The following is a 24226-nucleotide window of genomic DNA, read 5'->3' as shown; positions in this document are numbered from 1 at the left end:
CTGTAATTAATACAGTGGATACGTCCCATGAGGATATGATTGTAAGTGGATCAGCCATTATTATTACAGTATGAATTCTCAAAGAATTGCAATTTGCTTAAATTGCTACCATCAAAAATATTTAGAGATTGATTCACTTTATAGGGAATGTAGTTCAGTCTGAATCTGGAGGTTTTTATTAAGATACATTTGTATGTCTATGTGAATGTTTGAAACTGCATTGGTAAAGGCTAAGGGAGTGGAAAGCTGAATGTTAGGAAATTCCTTAATGGTTCTGATCCTACACTGCAGAGCAAAGTCCTTCAGCAGTAAAACTGTTCATGAGTATGTGTCCTGGGCAGTCTAGTACCTTATCTGTGAGTATTTAAAAGGACTGTGCATAGGAAGCTTTATCCTGTATTTGACACAGGAGTATTTAAAGGAACAGTGTGAAGGAAGTTTTACTCTGTATCCAATCCTCATGGTAAAGATTCATGGTATAGGGATAACATATTAGCATGGATAGAAGATTGGCTGGCTAATGAAGGAACATGATGAAGGCCTGATGAAGGAGCAGCGCTCCGAAAGCTAGTGGCTTGTGCTACTAAATAAACCTGTTGGACTTTAACCTGGTGTTGTGAGACTTCTTACTATGGCTAACAAGAAGCAGGGAGTAGGCATCAAGGGGCCTTTTTCAAGTTGGCAAGAGTAGCATGAATGGTGTACCACAGGGATCAGTGCTGACACCTCAACTGTTTACAATTATATAAATGACTTAGATTGAAGGGATGGTTGCCATGTTTACTGATGACACAAAGGTAGTTAGGAATGTAAATTATGAAGAGGACATAAGGAGACTACAAAGAGATATAGATAGGTTAAGTGATTGGGCAAAGATCTGGCAAATGGAGTAAAATGTGGGAAAATGTGAAATTGTCCGTTTTGACAGGAAGAATAAAAAAATATTATCTAAATGGTGAGAGATTGCAGAGTTCTGAGATGCAGAGGGATCTGGGTGTCTTACTGCATGAATCACAGACAACAATTAGGAAAGCTAATAAAATGCTATCATTTATTGCGAGGGGAATTGATTACCAAAGTAGGGGGAATTATGCTTCAGCGATACAGGCCACATCTGGGGCACTGTGTACAGTATTGGTCACCTTATTTAAGAATGGATGTAAATAGGTTGGAAGCAGTTCAGAGAAGATTTACCAGACCAGAATGGGCAGGTTATCTTATGAGGACAGTTTGGACAGGCTAGGCTTGTATCCACTGGAGTTTAGAAGAGTAAGAGGTGACTTGATTGGAACATACAGGATCCTGAAGGGTGTTAACAGGGTGGATGCGGAGAGGATGTTTCCTCTTGTATGAGAATCAAGAACTAGGGGTCAGTGTTTAAAAATAAGGGGTCACCCATTTAAAACTAAGATGAGAGAATTTTCTTTCACTCAGAGGGCCATGAGTCCTGAAAGGCAGTGGAAACAAATCCTTTGAATGTTTTTAAGGCGGAGGTGGATAGATTCTTGATTAACAAGGGGTGATAGATTATCGGAGTAGGTGGAAGTAGATTTGAGGTTACTATCAGATCAGCCATGATCTTATTAAATAGCGGATCATGCTTGAGGGGCTAAATGGCCTACTGCTGTTGTTTTTTTGTAGTTTATCTGCTTCACCTGAGGAATGCTTGATGCTAATATGGGCAGGAAAAGTGGAACATTATTCCAATTTCACTAGGTACCCTCCTCTGGAAGTTCACAAAAACTTCCATATTTGGGGAAAACACAAAAATGGGACGAAACCACCACAAAAGAACATGTACACAAGTAATAAATAAATAGATGTCTTCAAGTGAGTCATGGCCATGAGACTGCAATCTAATCGGGTTTCAGGTTGCTGTAAACTCCTTGAACTTTGCTTGTACAAGCTCATCTCATCACAGCTTGTTAAGTGGAAGAGGGTGCTGATTGGTTCTCAATTCTCTTATGCAGTGTAAATTGTTCTTCTCTTTGAGACCTGCTGTCCTGATGAGTGCAAGATGCAAAGCTTTAATAGCATGTCTCTTTTTTCAGCTGTCCTCAGGTTCTACACTACCAAGTGAACTAATGAAGGTGTGGTTCAGTGTTCTACACTGCACCTTGCAACCACTCAACACTTCAGCTATTTGAATGGCCAGTGCAGCATACCTCAAAGTGACATCACTTCGCAATTCAAATAGTGATTGGGTGATTTTTTTGTTGCAATTTAATTTTTTTTGTTAGATGATTTGTAACCTGAAAATTAGTAAGAATGAAGTCGACTAACCTTTGAAATTTGTTATAATTCGCATGGCGAAACTCTTGAAATTGATGATGGAAATGGATCAGGTGATAACTAACTGTGGAGAATATTAGCTTGATAAATTTTGCGTATATTAACTATATTACTGTAGCTTAATGAACAGATCATTGTGCAATTTGAACTTGCTGTATTTATGCCCCTATCATGAAAGCTTCAGCGTAGATATGTTGTCCTTTAAGAGTTTTTGAACCATCTACTTCACAGGTCACAGGTAGTGCTTATCACTCCCTGCATCAACCAGTTAAAGCATTCCTGGGGGAGGCCTGGATTCCCTTTGCAGATTGTAACTGGCAGCTGAATCTCAGGGAAATAGAGCATTTGGGGCTGACACTTGTTTCTGTCACTTAAACCCAACTACACTTAAGCCCACGCTGCAATTATTTCTAATAGCTGGCTGTCCATTGCACATCCCACAAACTGCAATGCAGTTTGTCTCATTTTTGCGCATCACAGTACAGGCTCTCACTTTGCAAGAGGAACTACTCAGTAATAATTTTTAGTTTCACCAGTATATTAAATAAGGGAATCGGGTAGTTGGAGCAGTGCTGCATTGATGGAAAGTGGGCACAGGTAAATTCAGTAATTTTGGAAAGGGGAGGGAGGTCGATAAGCAAATATAATTGCATTCTGTAATTTTGAAAGACTTGTAACAAAAATTTTCATAGCACTCATTCAAGTTGACTTGATTGAAGCATGTATCTAAGACCCTGAATGGTTTTGACAAAGTGGATGCAGAATTGATGTTCCCTTTGTGGGTGAGTCCAAAACTAGAACATAGAACATTACAGCGCAGTACAGGCCCTTCGGCCCTCGATGTTGCGCCGACCAGTGGAACCAATCTAAAGCCCCTCTAATCTACACTATTCCAATATCATCCATATGTTTATCCAATAACCATTTGAATGCTCTTAATGTTGACGAGTCCAAAACTAGGGGGCATTGTTTAAAGTAAGGGGTCACCCTTTTAGGACAGAGATGAGGAACTATTTTTCTCTGAAGGTTTTGCAACTTTGGAACTCTTTGCCTCAGAAGGCAGTGACTGGGTCATTGAATATTTTTAAGATGGTGGTAGGTAGATTCTTGTTAGGCAAAGGAGTCAAAGGTTATCAAGGGGTAGATGGGAATGTGGAATTATAAACACAAACACATGTTATTGAATGGTAGAGCAGACTTGAAGGGCCGAATGGGCTACTACTACTTATTTCTTACTTATACTAGAAAGTAGATGCCTGTGTGCAAGATATATGCTGGAATGTACTGGAGATTTTTCCAATGGTTTATCCATGGAATACTGGTCGCTCAGGAATGATGTGCAGGCTGCGCTGTAATCAGTGATTCCTTTTTCTAATAGCTTTTTGCAGTAGAAAGGAATATTCTTTTCTGCTTCTAGTACTGATCTAAATTCATGACCCATTGTTAGCAATTCCCCAACTAGGGAGAGTCAGATAAATGTTTTTAAACCCTTTTGAACATTTCTACAAGATTTCATCTTGATCTTCTGTACTCCCATAAATAGAGCCTTTGGTGTCCAAGTCTGTTATAAGAACCTGTATTTTCTCATGCCTGTTATCCTTGAAAATAAATGCAAAAGTTAGGAGCTAAAAATACTTCTGATTGTGACCACCAGTTTCCCTCTTGTTCCTGGCACTGGGCAGTGCTGACAAAATCACACTTTCACCCATCTTTTGTTGCTCTGTGGTTACTGTGATGTGGGAAATGAGATATTTTGATGTGTTTTTTAAAAGTTTTCATGCCTTACCCCTCCTTTCTAAGAGGATTACAGCCTGTTCTGGGAAATGGTTCCAGAAACACTGGCCGCCATTGGGTACCTGACCTGAAGGACCATACTCCAGCTGTAAACCCAACCAGATCACAATCTCACCCAGCATCTACACCAAAGCATTTCGAGGAAATGTCACTGGTTAGCTACCAGGTTCTGGTACCCTGGCTGCTTAATTCCCACACCTCCACTACTTTCCTTTTTTTGGTAATGTACCCTATAGGATAGCAGCAAGGACTAGACAGACTTTTGGGAGAAAAGCTCTTTGAACCAAAGATCAACAATTTTTTTTTAGAAACTACTGAAATCATATTTATGCTCCATGAAAATCATTTCCTGATGAAGCAGAGTCAGCATTGTTGAATCATAGAATCATACAGCCCATCGAGTCCACACCAACATATTAGAAACACCTGAACTTCCACTTAATCCCATCTGCCAGCACTTGGCCCATAGCCCTGAATGTTATGATTTGCCAAGTGCTCGTCCGGATACTTTTTTAAAAGGATGTGAGGCAACCTGCCTCCACTATCCTCCCAGACAGCACATTCCAGACTGTCACCACCCTCTGGGTAAAAAAGCTTTTCCTCACGTTCCCCCTCTCCCTAAACCTCTTGCCCCTCACCTTGAACCTATGTCCTCTCGTGACTGACCCTTCATTTGAAAAACAGCTGCAACGTATCCATTCTGTCCATGTCTCTCATGACCCTCGATCAGGTCACCCCTCAGTCTTCGCTGCATCAACGAAAACAACCCAAGCCTACGCAATCTCTCTTCATAACTTAAATGTTCCATCCCAGTTCCATGGAAGGGAAATTCTTTTTACAAATCTGCTGGAGTTTTATGAGGATGTTACCAGCAGGATGGTTAAAGAAATGCAATTTGGATTTTTAATGGTGTTCGATAAGAGGCTACACAAAAGGTTGTTCCACAAGATAAGGGTTCATTGGGTTGGGGCTCATAAGTTAGTACGGATAAAGGATTGATTAAAGAACAAAAACAATAAGCAGGTCATTTTCAGGTTGGCAGTAGTTAGTTATCAATGGGGTGCTGCAACGATCAATGCTGAAGGCTTAGCTATTTACAATCTATATTTATGACTTAAACAGAGGTGGGGTTCTGTCACCCCCCCACCATTTGTTGAATACTCAGTACTGGTTAGGATCCCATATGCCTCATCACAATGCAATGATATTATTAAAACTATATTTTAAAAAGTGCAAAATCTTTGAGGGAGAAGTTTTTTAAAAAGTTAGTTTAATGAATTTGACATACAGACTGCAGAGCTGGTATCTCGGGGTGAGCATTACGTACCTACTCAAACTGCTTTCATCTATAGTGAATGTAATCCTGATTTTCTTATTGAAATGCCAACACAGCAGGATTTTTTTCCTATTATTTGTCTTTCCCTTTGAAATCCTCTGTCCTTCACCGCTGATTCTGTGTGTTCTCCAGATGGGACAGGCAGTCCGATCCTTTTCCCACTCCCTCCATTAAACATCCCACTACACTTCACTCTCATATTACAAATTAAAAATGTATAGACCACATCTTTCTCTGAAGGAATGCTTGGCACCTGCTTCCTGATCGCATTTCCTGGTCTGTCATAATTTCACTGGAAACTGAAAAAAAACTACTTGTTTAAAAGAAAGCTTGCATTTATATTGTAATTTTCATGCCTAAAGCCCTTTGCAGCCAGTGAAATACATTTGAAGTGTGGTCACTTTTATAATGTAGGAAACGCCATCTTGTACATGGCAAGATCCCACAAACAGCAATAAAATAAATGACCAGATAATCTGTTTTAGTGGTAGTGGTTGACAGATAAATATTGACCAGGACACCAAGGATAACCCCCTGCCGTTATTTGAATAGTGCCGTGGGATCTTTTACACCCACCTGAGAGAGCAGAGTTCAGGGAGGAATCTGGAAAAATGAATGCCAAGGATCATATTAGTGAAATGACCTAAAGTTAGATCAAAGTGCTATGTCTTAAAGAGGGTCTCAAAGGAGATAGGGGAGGGAGTTCCAGTTCAGTAGGACCTAGAGACTGAAGATATAGCTCCAATGGAGTGAAGAAAGTGGTGCTTGGTGATGCAGTCCAAGGAACAGAGATTTTGAAGGGAGCTGTAAGGCTGAAGGAGTTAGTAACGAGGGGGGAAGCAGGACCATGGAGGGCTTTATACACAAGAATGAGAATTAGAATTTTAGGTGTTAAGGTCCAATCTCCATTGCAGTTGATGAAGACAGGACTGGTTGTCCAGTGACACTTAATACACAATAGAATCATAGAAACCAGGACCAGAGCAACAGAGTTTTGGGTGAACCAAAGTTACAGAATGTGAAATGGAAGGTTGGTGAGCATTGAAACAGTTGACTATGGAGGTGACAAAGGCACTTTAGCAGCATGTGGATCATTTTAAGGAGGGAGACAGAGCTGGTCTTTGTGTTGGAGAGAATATGGGATTGGAATCTGCTTGGGTTGAACAAGGCCGAGGTTGTGAACAAACTGTTTTGGCTTGTGACAGTGGTCAGGGAGGGTGACATGGTGATGGTGCAAATTTGTAACTAGAGATGATGGTTTTGCTCTTCACGTTGTTGAGCTGGAGACCAATCATTGTTAAAATCTCTGTGTCGATGGAGGAGTGACTCGGAGACCCTTTGGCTATGTAATATCAAATCCAGAGGATGGCAGTGTTGATCAGGTAAAACATCAGGATAGGGAGGCTGAGTGCTGTCTGTATCATACACTATAGGTTTCTCTGCTATTGAGCTGTTTGTTGCCCGTGTATCAAAATTGGATAAGAATACAAATTAACATGTGCTGTATCATTGTTGATCAGTAAAGGTTATTTACACTTCAAATAAAATTGATTCATTCAGGTTAACTACAAATCAAAGAGCATTGTGAAATGGAATCAAGGGCGTGTAGATTAAAATGCAGAGAGAAGTTGAGCCCATCAATTCTCAGCAATGTTCAGGATTAGCTAATCATCAGCAGCGTGACTGTCGCTGTGCAGAATTTAGCTGATTACATTTACCAGGTTGCACTGACAGCTTGCTCCTCTTTTTGTTCCACCGATCACATCCTTCTAATCATCAAGCTTCAAAGGCTTCATTAAGTGGCTTCCTGTTCAAGTTGCACCTTCGAATCCATGCAAATAACTTACTGCGTGGAATATGGCTTTTATATCCTTTCATATTTCCCTCTCTGCACTATTGCCTCACTGGTAATAGCATTAGCTTTGCACTAAAGCCAGACGTATCGCAAGAGCCCTGATTTGATCCTGGTCTTGCCGGCTTAGCAATCCCTAGGGTACCATTTAAGACACTTCAGTTGGTCTCAGCCACTCTTGGATATAGAACGGGATCAAGAACAAGGGACAGTATTCACCGAAGATCCAATGATAGGAAATGCTGTTTGTGGGGGTGGAGGTAGGGATGTTTGATAGGATCAAGCTGGTCTGCCATGCCTTATACAGTCGAATATTCTGCTGACATTGCCATATGGGGCTGAGGTACTGAAGACCAACTGGAAGGTGATATGTATCCCAACCTGAGCCAGTAAGGAAATGAACAACAAAAGCCTAGCTCATCATCTATTTCAAGTTCCAGTCAATTAGCTGTCTGTTAAAGGTTGATGTGCTTTGCGAAGGTAGCTAAGGAAATGCTGATGTGCTGACCTACCTACTCTAGGTACCGGCTCCAACCTCTGTAGCTAAGAGCTTGAAAATAGCTGCTTCATATTCTTGTTGGATATTTCTGATATGCCTCCATCTAGATAACTGCAAATATCACTACAAGGGATCTTTGGGTTATTAAAATTCATAATGAAAATGTTTGTTTTGACAACAGCTACTGGTGTAATTTGAGCAGTGGCAGCATGCAGTGTAAGTTTACTCATGCTTTCCCCCACCTATTCCCATGCAGCATGATGCGCAGATGGATTACTACGGCACCCGTCTTGCAACCTGCTCCTCAGACCGTTCTGTGAAGATATTTGATGTTAAAAATGGAGGTCAGATCCTTGTTGCTGACCTGAGGGGGTAAGTGGAAAGTTTTGATTATCAAGAGGTCTTCTTCCCCTCGAGGTGTTAACATGTGTTCAACTTTGTTGACAGCATTCAGCCACACACTTCCTTTTCTGAAAAACTAAAACACCATTCATTTCCCTTTATTCCAGATAGATTTGGCCATTCCTCAACTCAAATTTATTTCATACAACAATAATAACTTTTATTTGTGTAGTAATAAAATGTCCCAAAGACACTTAACAGGAGCATTAAAAGGAAAATCTAACACCTCGTCACTTAAGGAGATAATAGGGAAGATGGCCAAATATCTGTTGAAAGGGTTAGGTTTTGAAGAGCATCTTTTAGGGGGAAAGAGAGGAGAAGAGGTTTAGGAAGAAAATTCCAGAACTTAGATCTTTGGCACCTGAGGGGATGGCCACCTATGGTGGAACAAGTAAATTAGGGTTGCTGATGAGATATAGAGGATACATCTGAGGATTGTGTCGCTGGAGGAGATTACAGGTAGGTGGGGTGAAGGGCGTAGAGAGATTTGAAAACATGGATAAGAATTTTAATATTGAGGCATTGCTTAGCAGGGAAACTTTGTAAGTCAGCGAGCAACAGGATAATGAGTAAATAAGACTTAGTGTGAGAAAGGACACAGGCAGCAGAATTTTGGATTATCTCAAGTTAATGGCAGGTTGAATATAGGAAGCAGCCAGGAATGCGTTGGAATAGAGGTAACAAAGACATGGATGAGGGCTTCAGAAGCCGATGAGCTGAGTCAGGTGACGTTAGAGTTGGAACTAGATGGTCTTAATGTGCAGCCTGTGGTTGACTCTTAATGGCCTCTGAAGAGTCACTTAGTTATAAAATCAATTGCTTTCAAGAAAGCTCACTATTGCCTTCTTGGGACAACAATTGGTGTGGACTTGCCTGTGGTGCCCATGCCCTAAGATCCTTCCCCTCCCTCCTGGGATACTGTGGTGAATGAAATTTGTAATTTCAAACTATTTGGTGAGCATGAAATAAGTACAAGAAACTGTCTAATTTATAGCTTCAGCATCGGTAAGAAGTGAATGATGAGAATTGTTTAGTTCACATTGTCTAGTGAGCATTCCTGTAATCCCTCCTTGTTCCTCTTCTTCTTGCATGCCCTCTGCTAAAGGGCATAATCTTTTTTTTTCAAAGTATAAACTGCCACAGCTTTGCGTCACAATTTATAGTGAGACTTCGGGCAGCAAGAAATAGTCCTCCTGCAAAAGGAGTTAAATTGTGCAGACTGGCAGTGATATCTGTGTGGGTTTGATTCTGATTAAATATCAGGTGGAACAACTTGGTCCTCTGCCATCTGATGCTGTTGTCATTTGATTCTCATTTGATGCACACCTGGAGGTCACAGGAGATGTTTCCCCCCCAAAGCTATGTTGAAATATCTGATCCAATGACTAGTGTTCAGTTTCGGAATCTATGTAACCTGCCTGTTTCTAAACACAGGTCTGTGTCATGCCACTTTGTGTTCGAGGCTCTTTGGACAGTTGAACTCTTTATTTAAGTTTTATTTCAAAAGTTTATTTATTAATGTCACAAGTAGGCTTACATTAACGCTGCAATGAAGTTACTGTGAAAATTCCCCCAGTCGCTACACTCCAGCACCTGTTCGGGTACACTGAGGGAGAATTTAGCATGGCCAATCCACCTAACCAGCACGTCTTTTGGACTGAGAGAGGAAACTGGAGCACGCGGAGGAAACCCACGCAGACACGGGGAGAATGTGCAGACTCTGCACAGACAGTGATCCAAGCCAGGAATCAAATCTGGGTCCCTGGTGCTGTGAGGCAGCAGTGCTAGTCACTGTGCCACTCTTGCCTTTTTGTTGGGGCCATCAGCAAGCTGCTTACATTGGAATGATGAGAATCAAATGACAACAGCATCAGATGGCCGAAGACCAAGTTGTTCCACCTGATATTTAATCAGAATCAAACCCACACAGATACCACTGCCAGTCTGCACAATTTAACTCCTTTTGCAGAAGGACTTTCTTGCTGCCCAAAATATAAGAATATGTATATTTTAAGCAAGTGGTCCGTTTTTAGGTACAGCACCTTCTGCGATAGATCACAGAGTTTCTAAATATCTGCACTGAATCCTTTTCATGGGCTAGTGGCTTGACATGTTTGAGAAAGGAACCAACCCATACCGACTTAAAACCAGAAAAAGCTGGATAAACTCAGCAGGTCTGGCAGCATCTGTGGAGAGAAACAGAGTTAATGTTTAGCAGTTCTGTAGAAGGATCATTTAGATCCTTCTCTCCATAGATGCAGCTTTATCCAGCATTTTCTGTTTTTATTTTGGATTTGCAACATCCACAATATTTTGCTTTTATTTACCCAATCTGACTGTCGCTTGTAGATCCACTCTTCTCAGGGGAAATTCCTGCAAAACACACACACACGCTTGCGCACACACTCTCACTCCCTCTCTCACTCCCTCGCTCACTCTCTCTCACACTCTCACTTTCTCTCACACACTCTCTAACTCTCACTCTTTCACTCTCTCTCACTCTCTCCCACACACTCTCTCTCACACTCACTCTCTAACTCTCACTCTTTCACTCTCACTCTCACGCTCTCATTCTCACTCACTCCCTCCCCCTTCCCCCTCCCTCCCCCCCTCCCCTCCCTCCCCCCTTCCTCCCTCCCCCGCTCTCCCTCCCCCGCTCTCCCTCCCCCGCCCTCCCTCCCCCGCCCGCTTCTGCTCTCTCCCGCGCTCTCTCGCTCTCGCACTCACACTTTGTAGAAATGCTACTTCTAGACCAGTACCTGATGAGTTGGAATGAGCTGAAGCACCCATCCAACATAAAGCAATTAATTTATCTACCACCATAAATCTGATCAATTACATATTTAACTGAATAAATCCTTGTTCAGCCATGAAGGTCCCGTGTGGCAGGTGGCATGGGCTCACCCAATGTACGGCAACATCTTGGCCTCTTGCTCGTACGATCGGAAAATCATCATCTGGAAGGAGGAGAATGGAACTTGGGACAAGATGTATGAATACACAGGCCACGATTCATCCGGTAAGCTTTGCTGCGTTCAGGTTACAGGTGGCAATACTTTTTAAACAGAATTTTTTGACTGAGCAATATAGAATGTCTTTTGAGATTCAAATCTTTGTTCAGGTAGATGGATTTTTTTATTCCTGCTGTCTGGGCAGTCAGACATAAACGATGCAGTCAGTTTACCAGGTTTTCTGTGTGCTACAATCTATTGTTGCTGAATATCGAGTAAGAACAATCATGGCAAATGCATCATTCTGCTGGACACATTCCCTACTCTGTTTTGTGTGAGACTGCTGAGATAGTGCCAGATTTTGCTAAGTCGGCCAGTTAGCCTGTCATGGAGTGAGGAGTCAGCTTTGTTCTTTAATGTTAAAACTGACAAAAAGCAAAAAGAGCTCCTTGCAGCCTGTAAGAGTTAAGCTGTTGTTTACCTGCACTGGGGTTAAGTCTTCGTATAAATTGAGGTAACCTTTAATAGGGGGGGATAAAGTGGAAGTCAATAACTGTATTTTGGGATATGTCACCAGAGCTCTCCTGATGACCCAGTGACTACAGTGGTATCTGACGCCCAGAGACCAGGACTGTCCCATGTTTGGTTCCTATTATCTCGTGAGTTAGCTGATCTCAGCTGAGAATGCGAGGGGTGCTGAGGCCAATTATAGCACCTCGAGGTTAGGAAGAAGAAAATTGGCCAGTTTAGTCATCGACCTTGACTGGAAATTCAATACCCAGCCATATATCAGCTCCCTTTCTGTTCCTTAAATCGAACCCTTCTGTATATCATTGCTTTGTAGAACTGTAATATTACCTTTCATCAATACTGCCACCTTTTCTCTTCCCTGTCCCTCTTGAATATATTACAACCAGGAATGTTTAGTTCTCACTCCTACCATGTTTAAGCCAGATCTCTGTTTTCACCATAAATTCATGACACCACGTGACAATTTGTGCCTGTAATTTGTCCATCTTATTTGTGACCAAACTCATTGATACTTGCATTCCAATATCATGCTGTTCAGCTTTGCCCTTTCCTCCATGTAATTCCTGTTCTTTTGACACAGTTCTTTGTCCTGTTAACCTTTGTCCGCCCTCGGTTTTTAGAACATAGAACATTACAGCGCAGTACAGACCCTTCGGCCCTCGATGTTGCACCGACCAGTGGAACCAATCTAAAGCCGCCCTAATCTACACTATTCCAATATCATCCATATGTTTATCCAATAACCATTTGAATGCACTTAACGTTGACGAGTCCACTACTGCTGCAGGCAGGGCATTCCACGCCCTTACTACCCTCTGAGTAAAGAACCTACCTCGAACATCTGTCCTATATCTCTCACCCCTCAATTTAAAGCTATGTCCCCTCATGCTAGCCATCACCATCCGAGGAAAAAGGCTCTCACTATCCACCCTATCTAATCCTCTGATCATCTTGTATGCCTCTATTAAGTCACCTCTTAACCTTCTTCTCTCTAACGAAAACAACCTCAAGCCCCTCAGCCTTTCCTCATATGATTTTCCCACCATACCAGGCAACATCCTGGTAAATCTCCTCTGCACCCTTTCCAACACTTCCACATCTTTCCTATAATACGGCGACCAGAACTGTACGCAATACTCCAAATGCGGCCGCACCAGAGTTTTGTACAGTTGCAGCATGTATTTTATGCTTGTGTTGCTCTCTGTGGCTACGTTCTGATACTCCTCGTCGTGCCACCACATCACGTGTTAACTTTCCTGCAAAGACGTTAGACTTAGCTTCAGATGCAGCCTGTCAGCTGGCACACACGTCCCCTGCCCCAGAACAGTCCTAGTGCACGAGGAATCTGAATGCCTCCCTTCTGCACCACTTCTTCAGCCATGCTCTGCACTATCTTCCTGCTTTGTACTCACTAGCATGTGGCACTGGGAGTGGGCACTGGGAGGGTGGCACGGTCTCACAGTGGTTAGTACTGTTGCCTCACAGTGCCAGGGATCCAGGTTCGATTCCCGACTTGGGTCACTGTCTGTGTGGAGTTTGCATGTTCTCCCCGTGTCTACATGGGTTTCCTCCGGGTGCTCTGGTTTCCTCCCAAAGTCCAAAAGACATGCTGGTTAGGTGCGTTGCCCATGCTGATGTACCTCAGTGTACCCGAACAAATGCCGGAGTGTGGCGACTAGGGAATTTTCACAGTAACTTCATTGAATGTTAATTTAAGCCTACTTGTGACAATAATAAATAAACTTAAAAACTTAATCCAAAGATTTGAGATCCCGTTCTTCAATATTTATGTATTTCTTCCTGGAGCTCTGCCTGCAAGACCTCAACCTGTTTCCTGCCTATATCATTGGTTCCAACATGGACCACTATCTTTGTATGTTCTCCTTCCCCAGCAGATTGTCCTGCACTACTGCATCATATTACGATATAAATATGATGCTATAGTGTAGTAGGAAGGCTGAAAGATATGGTCTGTTATAGTTTTACAAAAGAGTTGAATTGAAGTACAGCGATACAATATTATCGGTTGATTAAAAGCTCCATTACAAGTTTGTCTGCAAGGGAAGTGGAAAAAGATCACACTTGTACAGTAATAGATGCTTTTCCAGGTATGGGGTTGAGTAAAGGGAACTTTAAAGCTTAAAGTAATGAGCATAGATAATCTGAATACAGGAAACTTTATTTTTTAACAATATTGAACTGACCTGAATACTTGTTGCTAATACTGCCCAAACTGTGAAGAGACGATTCCAAAAAATGTGGTTCTTAGAACAAAAGCACAGATAAGCAAATGCGCACATGCTGAAACAGGAGACTTTGCCAACCATTTCTCCTGTGCCAGGAGAGAAGTTGCTATGACCTGTGCATCTTAAAATAACTTAGAGCCAGACTGTGAGAGTAGAAATGAGCTCCGAGGAGCCTGCTTATGTAGGCTATGACACAGCATGGTGTGGAGGTGGAAGGTTCCGATTTCATCAACATGAAATATTAACACTGTCTCTCTCCACAGATGCTGCCAGATCTGCTGAGTGTTTCCAGCATTTTCTAAGTATTTGTCAGATTTGCAACATCTGCAGCATTCAGCTTTTCGTATTGATCATTGCTTATTAAACAATGTGATTTGGGAAAGGCATGTTGAAACACAACACAAGAGTTTATAGGAACCGGGAAAGATCATTGGACTCAACAAATTCATTTCTTTGCAGAATGACTCTTACCTTAAACCCTTCTCCATCCAAAAAACCATCAAATTGTTTCTAACCCATTTCCACTGTACACTTCAGTCATCTATCGTAATTTAATTCAATAGCTTGATTACCTTTTCCAGTGGAAAAAACTCCTCCCAATTTCCCATATAACTAACTCTCTCACTTTGAATCTCTGCCTCCCAGTATTTGAGCCACTCAGCATGGTGAACAATTGACCTGGATCATTCTGTTCCTTTTTATGGGTGCAAGCTTGATTAAAGCCGTTTCAAAGGCAGGCAAGATGTTTATGTTAACATATAGAATATTGGTTGAAATCTATGAGATCCTGAGGGGTCTTGACAGGGTCGATATGGAGAAGTTGTTTCCTGTTATGGGAGAATCTAGTAGTAGGGGGCCATTATTTAAAAATAAGAGGTCACCTATTTAGGACAGAGATGAGGAGATTTTTTTTTCTCAGTGGGTCATGAGTCTTTGGTACTCTCTTTCTCAGAAGATGGTGGAATATTTGAATATTTTACAGGCAGAGGTAGGTAGATTCCTGATAAGGGGTGAAAAGTTATCGGGGTAGGTGAGAATGTGGAGTTCAGGATACAATCCGATCAGCCATGTTCTAATGAGTGGCTCAGCAGGTTTGAGGTCCTGAATGTCTGTTCCTATGATGCCCTGAATTAGATTAGTTCCTGATATGAACACACAAAATAGGAGCAGAAGCAGGCCATTCGGCCCCTTGAACCTGCTCTGCCATTTGATAAGATCATGGCTGTTCTGTTTGTGTTTCAAGTTCTACGTTCCCACATACCCCTGATAACCTTTGATTCCCTTGCCTAACAAGAATCTATCAACCTCCACATTAAAAATATTCAGTGACCCTGCCTCCACTGTCTTCAGAGGCAGAGAGTTCCAAAATCACCCAATCCTCTAAGGTGCAGGTGGTGGAAAATAGTGTGGCTCGGGACAGGAATCAGGCATTGGAGCTAACTCGATAATATTAATACCTCTGCTTCCTTTCATTAATCCCTGACATAAGTAGCTGTTTCATCGAGGTTCTGACTGAATAGGCTAGTGTCAAAGTATTTTATATTTTGTCCATGCAGCTGGTGTATCAGTGTTATAAAAGGAGCATGATCTGGAACTGAGAGATTCTGGCTTTCTTGTTGCAGTCAACTCTTTATGCTGGGCACCCCATGAGTTTGGCTTGATCCTCGCGTGTGGCAGCTCGGACGGTGCAATCTCGGTGCTTTCATACCCAGGCGATGGTCAGTGGGAAATGAAGAAAATCAGCAATGCGCACACGGTACGAAAATTATTTTTTCAGTGAATATTAACACTAATATTTAAATAATTGGAATCAGGACTTAAAGCAAACAGTCTATGTTAGAACAAACAGAATCTATATTACAACAAACAGTGTATTTAATCAGTCTCTACAAACTATAGCAAACAGTATTTGAAACCGAAACTACAGCAAAATCTCCCAATAAAAACACGATTATATCTCAGCAAAATGCGATGACTGAAAGATAGTTACTTAATATATATCATAAGTGCAAAATCAATGCCAGTCACTTAAAAGCAGTGCTATTTCCAAATACAATTGACAAGAGAACTATCCACTCGTTTCCATTTTGGCCAGGAGTTGTGACTATGTGAAGCCTTTGTTTTGTACAGCCTGTCAATGACTTAAGTTTTTGGGGGAGGCTCAGGTTCAAACATGGCTCTCTTTTGTTTATCTCTCCCTGCAGATCGGTTGCAACGCTGTCAGCTGGGCTCCTGCTGTTTTACCCGGGAGTCTTGTAGACCAGCCTTCGGGGCAGAAGCCAAACTATGTCAAGAGATTTGTGTCAGGAGGCTGTGACAATCTAGTCAAAATTTGGAAGTAAGTTTGGTCAGTCTCTGTATACAAAATGCTTACTAGTTTGGTTCTGTGCTGCTAAATGGGGTGTTACATTAGTATTAAACATACAAGTGCAGAGGATACACAGACAAGAGTTCAGGCAAGTATCATCAGACCTACACAAGTCCATGTGGGATTGAAATGAGAGATGGAGGGAGTTTGCTTTCACTGTTTTCATACGGTCTTGCAGTATTTTTTCTTGTTTCTAATCTACCTGTTCCATCCCTCTTTGCACCTGTCCTACTTTTCTTTTCAATTCTTCCATGGGTGTCGCGATAAGGCCAGCGCTTGTTGCCCATCCCTAATTGCCCTTGAACTGAAGGGCAATTAATAGTCAACCACATTGCTGTGGTTCTGGAGTCACATGTTGGCCAGACCAGATAAGGATTTCAGATTTCCTCCCCTGAAGGATATTAATGAACCAGATGGTTCTCAGTGTTGCTATCCCGATTGGCTGCCAGTGATTAATAATGTGATTGTTACAGTTTGGAGTGAAAAGTTTATTTCCGTTGATTCATATCACTGTTAAATGCCTACCACTCATAGAAATTTCACAGACAGATGTGCAAGTCAGATGTCAACCATGGTGAGCACGTTGTGTTTACTAATCCAGCAGCACAGCTGTCAACTTTATTCTTCCCAACTAGGGTTGTGTCTAGAGAAAGCATTTTGAACTTTTTAAGTTTATTTATTAGTGTCTCAAGTAAGCTTACATTAACAATGCAATAAAGTTACTGTGAAAATCCCCTCGTCACCACACTCCAGCGCCCATTTGGATACACTGAGGGAGAATTTAGCATGGCCAATGGCTAACCAGCATATCGTTCGGACTGTGGGAGGAAACCAGCGCACCTGGAGGAAACCCACGCAGACACAGGAAGAACTTGCAGACTCCACATTGATAGTGACCCAAGCCAGGAATTGAACCTGGGCCCCTAGCCCTGTGAGGCAGAATTGCTAACCACTGTGCCACCATGCTGCCCTTTTAACACTAGGATGCAATACTGCTGGTGACAAGTCTCCTGTGACTGATGTTCGTTGGGAGAGTGATGTGAGGTGATGGATTAAGAGCAGCCTACCAGCAATCAATTGTACTTTATCAAAGCAAGCTGGCCTGAAGGCCAATCTTCCCTCGAACATAACATAACATAATATGATAAATGTGCCTAACAACAAGCAGCCTTTTCACATGGTACAGTTCAGCCGTGATGTTAAGCAGTATGGGTGGAACTTTGAATTGTGTCCCATTTTTCTGTGTGGGCATTGCTGACTTTCCCTTCATCCCACCATTGAGGAGCGTGCCTTCAGCTCTGGAACTCCCTCCCTAACCTCACCATCTCCCTCTGTCCACAAACATAAGAAACTTCTGGTCCTAATTGTCTCCCTTGGCTCATTTCAGATGGTGTATGAGTACCTTCCCATGAAGCAACTTGAGATGATTTCCTGTATTAAATGCACTACGTAAATGCAAGATGCTGTATATGAAATTTATCTCAATAATTCCCTCAGAAAATTCCATTCTGTAATATTTTGCACATTTGATTTGAACTTATTCCCTTAGTAATTTTAAGAAATGTTTCTCACTATTTGATTTTTTTTCTGCTGCAGGGAAGAGGAAGGTCAGTGGAAGGAGGATCAAAAGCTTGAGGCCCATAGTGACTGGGTTCGAGATGTCGCCTGGGCTCCATCTATTGGACTTCCCACGAGCACCATTGCCAGCTGCTCCCAGGTAAGCTCTGTGCATCAGGGACGTGTGAGCAAAGTGTGGTGAATCAGTGCCATCTGGATAGTCAGCACAGGACAAAACAGGAGACTTCTAATGATGGCAGTGATTTGGGGCCTGCTGTAGTAAATGTTTTTTGTTTGAGGGTGGGATGTGAGGAATAGCCAAACTGATCATATCTCACATTTTGGAGATATTTGCAATGCTTTTTGCTCGTAGTACACATCCAGACAGATCACACAGCATGCAGAAAGGTTAATAAAAACAGCGGCTGTGGGCTGTTATTTTTTGTTTGCGAGGAAACTGGACTGAGGGCATTGACTGTTCCTTGTACTAGCCCTCTAAACCTCCTCCACATAGTGTTGGGCTAAGGGGTCACACCTCTGGGATGTTTCCCAGCAGACGTTAGATGCTTCAACACGCTGGAAGTAAATCAAAGGTGAAGGAGCTTTGTGCAGCAGAGCTGGTAGTGCTTTGGGAGCAGGACACCTGGACGTGCTATAATCAAAGCAAAATACAGATGCTGGAAATCTGAAATAATACGAAGTGCTGGAACCAATACGTGCTGTTAGGTTTGTGAAGTGGTAGAGGAGGTTAGTGCCAATTTTTTCCAGTGGAGGTTGCTGTTTAGCCACATGCAGTAGTCTTAGTATAAAACACCTTGTGCAAATTTGTACAATGCAGGCAATATACTCCATATGTGCATATTCACTGAATGAACGTAAACCAGTAAAGCATTCAATGATCAAAAAACTCTCCCATTTTGCTTTTCATATTATTTGACCACAAACACCCAAAAGGGCTCACATGCATACGCCATGTGAATGAATGTGGAGATCACATGCACAATTGCGGTATCTATTACTTATTTCAACTTTCTGAATACACAACATCTGGATTTCCAATTAGCCACATATGGCTAGTGCCTAACAGACTGGGCAATGTTGGGATAGAAAGAGAAGTAGATGGAAAATGGATGTCCCAAATCAGGACTGAAGGTTTTCTATGGCAGGCTTTAGTCCCAGATACTAACAAAAGGACTGCACTGGAAATCTAAGTATAGTTATTGAAATGCTGGTGTCACTTTTTCAGTCATAGTTTTCAGTTTTGCACCCGGTAATCCTTTAACTTGCCACTAGAGATGTAAAACTCTGATCTGCTGGTTTAGAGTTGCATGTTCTAAACCTTTAATTATAAAAGCAATCCTTTGTTAGTTGTGTGATTTAATACAGGGTGAAGAGAGCAACCCCATAGATTTGAGATAATTGGGAAAAGGAGGTGAAAGATGTGATTTTTAAAAACTCAGTGAGTTATGGTCTGGAATATTGATCAAGCTTTTGGTGATCTACCCTAATATCCCCTTGTGTGGTGTGGTGTCAGGTTTTACCTTCCAATGCCTCGGAGCTGTTTTATTACATTAAAGGTGCTGTATGGATACAAGTTGTTGTATGATTCAATGATTAACCTCTGGGTCCCACAGGATGGCAGAGTTTTCATCTGGATTTGTGATGACCCTGCTGGGAACACGTGGACGCACAAACTGCTGCACAAGTTCAATGATGTAGTGTGGCACGTCAGCTGGTCCATCACGGGCAACATCTTAGCCGTCTCTGGAGGCGACAACAAGGTAATAATTGCTTGCTTTGGACGTGTCTGCTATCCTAATGAATGGCATGTGCAATCTCTGAATTTCTGAAGAGGCACTGTCCTGATCTTTAATGACTATGTGGCACTTGAAATGCGCATAAAATAGCTGTCCCTGTGCATTCAGAAACCCTCATTTTAATCACTGTCATATCTTTGCTTCAATTTCTATTTTTTTCTAAAGAATTTTTGCTTCCTTTGTTTCTTGCACTTGCCCCTTTCTTACCTTCTATATTTTTCCCGTCTGGTTTACTGCTGTATCCCACAGGAATAATGCAATATTTTTAAATGCACCCTGGATGGATCTGGCTGTGGTAATCTAATCTTAAAGCTGTGGTTCATGATCTAATCCGAATCACCTTGATTTAAATTCCAGCCCATAGCACTCTCCCAGGGGTCTGTTATTTTATATGTCATATAAACCATCTTAATGCCTTGATTGAAACTCAAGCCTGTAATTTACTCCTGAGGGTCTGTAACACTGTCTACAATTCACTGAGCGGGGTTACTTTGAGTACTCCACTGATGATTAGGCTGCTATGATCTTACTGTGCCAACATCGCACATTTAATCCTTTGGTGATGTCGGGAATATTTTCATCAGTAAAACACTTCTGTGCTTTATTTAATACTCTATTTAATTTCCTAGCTATTCCACTAAAGTCCTTTCACACAATAGAGTAATAAAACCTTTGTGAAGTAGATAGATAGTAACTCCTTTTGCCTTCCACAAATACAAGATCAGATGTATATTTACTAAAAATAAAGGGGGTGGTGTAATTATAATCACATTTTGATAGATGATGATATGAATTCTGACTATTTACTGTATTTCTCCCTCACTTCATGTATACTGTCAGTCGTTTTGAAGTATTTTGATTTTTGTTCTAACGTCCTGTTCTTTTGAGTGTTGGTTCCTTTTCAGATATTCTTTAAGCCTGTAGGCTTCCAATATTATTCTTTTTATCCAAGCAAATGTCAGGCCGTTCAACTGTTAAGGGCATTACAGCCAAGCTCATACGTGTTCCAGCCCAGTTCCACAGCTTCGAGCAGAGGATCACTGGGAATTGGGAAATGCAGAACTCCAGATTAATTAGTTTGTTGGTCCTGTTCAAGGCTCTATGACTTAGCTTACTCTACCAGATAAGTACCTTTGCTGACTTGACCATTGAAAGAGCTCAGCTCTGTTTTGGGTTCACAGTCTTGTACATCTCATCTAAGCTGACACTCCAGTGCAGCACTGAGTGAGCGCTGCACTATTGGAGGTACCATCTTTCAGGTGAGATGTTAAGCCAAGGCTGCCCTCGCAGACAGATGTGAAAGATCACATCACTATTCAAGGAGAGCAGGGGAATTCTATCCAATGTCTGGACCAACATCATTCGATCAACCAACATCATCAAAACAAATGATCTGGTCATTATCGCAGTTGTTTGTGGGACCTTGCTGTGTGAAAATTAGCTGCTGTGTTCACTACATTACAACAGTGGATGGTGCTATATAAATGCAATTTTTTTCCTTACTTGAATTAGCACTGCACTTCCTTATATCAATTAACATCAGTTGTCCATAATTTATGAGGCTGCAATTTAATCTGGACACTCAGATGATGTCCACAAATCATGGCTATGGTACTGTAGTGGTTATAGTGCTGAACAAGCAACCCAGAGGTTGAGAGTTCAAATCCCAAAGTAAATTGAGAAATTGAATCCAATAAATCTAGCAATTAGTGGACTGGCCACAGAAATAGGATTGTCATTAAAAACCAATTGGGTTGACAGGTCCTTCAGGGTAAGGAACCCCTGTCCACTTTGGCCTTCGTGTTACTTGTGTCTCCATGTCCTACAACCTCTGGAGCAACCTAAAGGCCACTGAATTGTAAAAACAACCAGCACTACTTCAAGGAAGGCCAATAGATGTGTGTGTGTGGTGTGTGGACGTCAGGAAAGAAAGTAACAAAGGATTTAAAATGGAGGGTTGTAGAAGTATAGACTCTTCTTCCACAAAGCACAACTGATTGTTGATACTTTTAAATCTGAGGTTAATAGATGTTTGTAATCCTAAGGTATATGGGGCAAAGGTGGCCATGTGGCGTTAGATCCCAAGTCAGCCATGATCTCGCTGACTGACGGGCTTGAGGAGCTAACTAACCCACTCTTCCTATATTTCTAAAACCCCCAACTAAATTGGGAAATAGAAAGCCTGTACAGATTATAAATACCATGAGCTGTTTGGATTGTCATATTAAACCAATGTTCACTAATGTAATTTAGGAAAGGAAACCTGTCAGTTGATAGTCGTGATTTCAGTCCCACACTAACATGGCTGCCCTTGAGAAGCAACTTAGCGAAGGGCTTCAGAGATGGGGAATAAATGTCAATCTTGCCTGAGAATTAATTAACAAAAAATAGTTTCCTGCTTTATCATTCCCCCTCAATCACCTGCATTTGTGATTCTAAATGGTTCTTACAGGAAAGGTAATCTTGCAACTGTTTTAAAGGTACTTTGTACTGTATGATTTTTATTGTAACATAATTTTACCATCACCCTCTTTTCTAATTTGTTTATGCAGGTCAGCTTATGGAAGGAGTCAGTGGAAGGCCAGTGGGTTTGCATCAGTGATGTGAACAAAGGCCAGGGATCAGTGACGAGCATCACAGAGGGCCAGCAAAATGAGCAGTGAATGGCAAAGAAGTATCACAGCCATGGTGTCCTGAATTGTATATTTGGCAAAATAAAATGGATTACAAGAAACTGGGAACAAAAGAAATTAGGTGTTTTGTGTCCTGGAGCCCAATACTGTTTGGGAGGAAAACTATATTGCTGCAATTCCTGTTGTCAGTGCCATGTAAAGAAGATCTTTTGTAATTGTTCGTTCAGAATGTTTTGTAGGGGGCAGTAAGGAATGCTGTTTGCCTAATCAGTTGATCAAAAGGCAGGTGCAGCGATAAACGTGTGTCTGAGGTGCTTAAACCAATAAAGTAGTCACAGCCCATGGCTGTACACTTGACACAAGCCATTAGCTTGTCTTGTCACCCTGCAATAACTGACCTCCAGCAACAGATGGTATAATAGGAATGTTTAGACAACATGATGGCCAATGCATCGGAACCACAGCATAGAACTACACCACAGTGTTCAGGCAATGAGCTTGTTTGTTTTTTTTCCCTCTGAGGAATTTCCCTTAATGAAGAACAAGCAAACTGGAAGGAAGGGTTGTTCCTGAATTGTTCCTGGCCATCCCCTTTCAGAGTAGTGTAGGCAGAATCTGGAATAGGTTAGCCCCTGATCAGTTAACCTTAAGAAGTGGGGGAGAAAAGTTGTCATGCAATGACACTACACTGTTTCTCCACTAAATGTTCCTAACTACCAAATCTTTTACCTACACCAGAATCCTTTTGCTACATGCCCTGGATTTGCCTTGACAATTTAAAATGCCACCAAATCTCTTCAAATAAAATTTTTTAAACGGCTCAATTTTTAAAAAAGTTAGTGACTGTTGAGTTTCCAGCTTCAAAACTCAGAAGGGAGGCCATGTGGGGAATTGATCCATTCTAGTACTGGCTTTGTGCACCCTAGCTTGTGCCTGCAACACTAGTATTTGAAAGCCCATTCTCCCCCTACAAACTAGTCTGAATGCAGTGTTCAAGTCTCTGTAAATGAGCCTTTGGCTGCAATCCCATTTTCATCAATATTTTGTTACAAGGAATAATTCAAACTGTAAACTAAAGGAGTTGTATCGTGTGGGCTCTTTTAAAAACCTCATTACAAAATAATAGAAATTAAGCCATCTGCTTTAAATATTTAGTGCCTGCTTCCTGTGGCTCTCTGACTCACTGGTTTAAATGGAAGTGTTTAATAAATTGATTTAATATTACTGATGTATACGAGGACTTTTTTGACATCCTGTTCTTCAAAATGAGGATCTGCTCTTTAAAGGACTTGTTGCCTGAATTTGTGGGGGGGCGGGGGGAGATGGTGATGTCACTGGACTAGTAATCCAGAGACCCAGGCTCATGTTCTGGGGACAGCAGCTGGTGGAATTTAAATTCCGTTAATAAAATCTGGAAGATAAAATTAGTCTCAGTAAAGTGACCATGAAACTTTCATTGATTGTTGTAAAAACCCATCTGGTTCGCTATGTCCTTTATTTCAGGAAGGAAATCTGGTCTGGTCTACATGTGACTCCAAACTCTCAGCAATGTGCTTGACTCTTAACTGCCCTCTGAAATGGTCAAGCAAGCTACTCAGCTAATTCAAAAGCAATTAGGAATGGGAAACAAATGCTGGCCTTTACTGTGAACCTTGCATCCAATGAAAAAATTGAAAGAAAAAGTCTTCTGGAAACTTAAATGATGATGTCAATAGATAGACAAGTGTTACTATAAAACAGTGCAATTAGAGGCTATCTGGCACATCGTGTTTACACCAACTCTCCAACAGAGCATCCCACCATGGCCCTCCCCTCCACTCCGCCTTATCCTTGTAACCTTGTGCATTTACCATGGTTAATCCACCTAACCTACACATCTTTGGACTGTGGGAGGAAACCGGAGGAAACCCACGCAGCCACGGGGAGAACGTGCAAACTCCACACAGAC

The 24226-nt window shown here is 41.7% G+C and overlaps 1 protein-coding gene across 2 annotated transcripts; it reads left to right on the top strand.

Moving 5' to 3' along the window:
• Positions 1 to 23502, top strand: sec13 (SEC13 homolog, nuclear pore and COPII coat complex component). Of its 2 annotated transcripts, XM_078209395.1 has the most exons (8): positions 1 to 41; positions 8030 to 8145; positions 11043 to 11194; positions 15526 to 15659; positions 16108 to 16241; positions 17868 to 17988; positions 19463 to 19609; positions 22198 to 23502. In XM_078209395.1, exons 1-8 carry the CDS (start codon positions 36 to 38, stop codon positions 22306 to 22308), a joined length of 921 nt encoding a protein of 306 aa, XP_078065521.1. In that variant the 5' UTR covers positions 1 to 35; the 3' UTR covers positions 22309 to 23502. The 2 variants fall into 2 exon arrangements, with proteins under 2 accessions (XP_078065521.1, XP_078065522.1); XM_078209396.1 differs by lacking the exon at positions 1 to 41 and having other exon boundaries at positions 8024 to 8145.
• The last annotated feature ends 724 nt before the right edge of the window (positions 23503 to 24226 follow it).

The sequence above is a fragment of the Mustelus asterias genome, chromosome 3 (genome assembly GCF_964213995.1).
Source record: "Mustelus asterias chromosome 3, sMusAst1.hap1.1, whole genome shotgun sequence".
Classification (NCBI taxonomy): Eukaryota; Metazoa; Chordata; class Chondrichthyes; order Carcharhiniformes; family Triakidae; genus Mustelus; species Mustelus asterias.
This window is presented reverse-complemented; position numbering and strand designations above follow the sequence as displayed.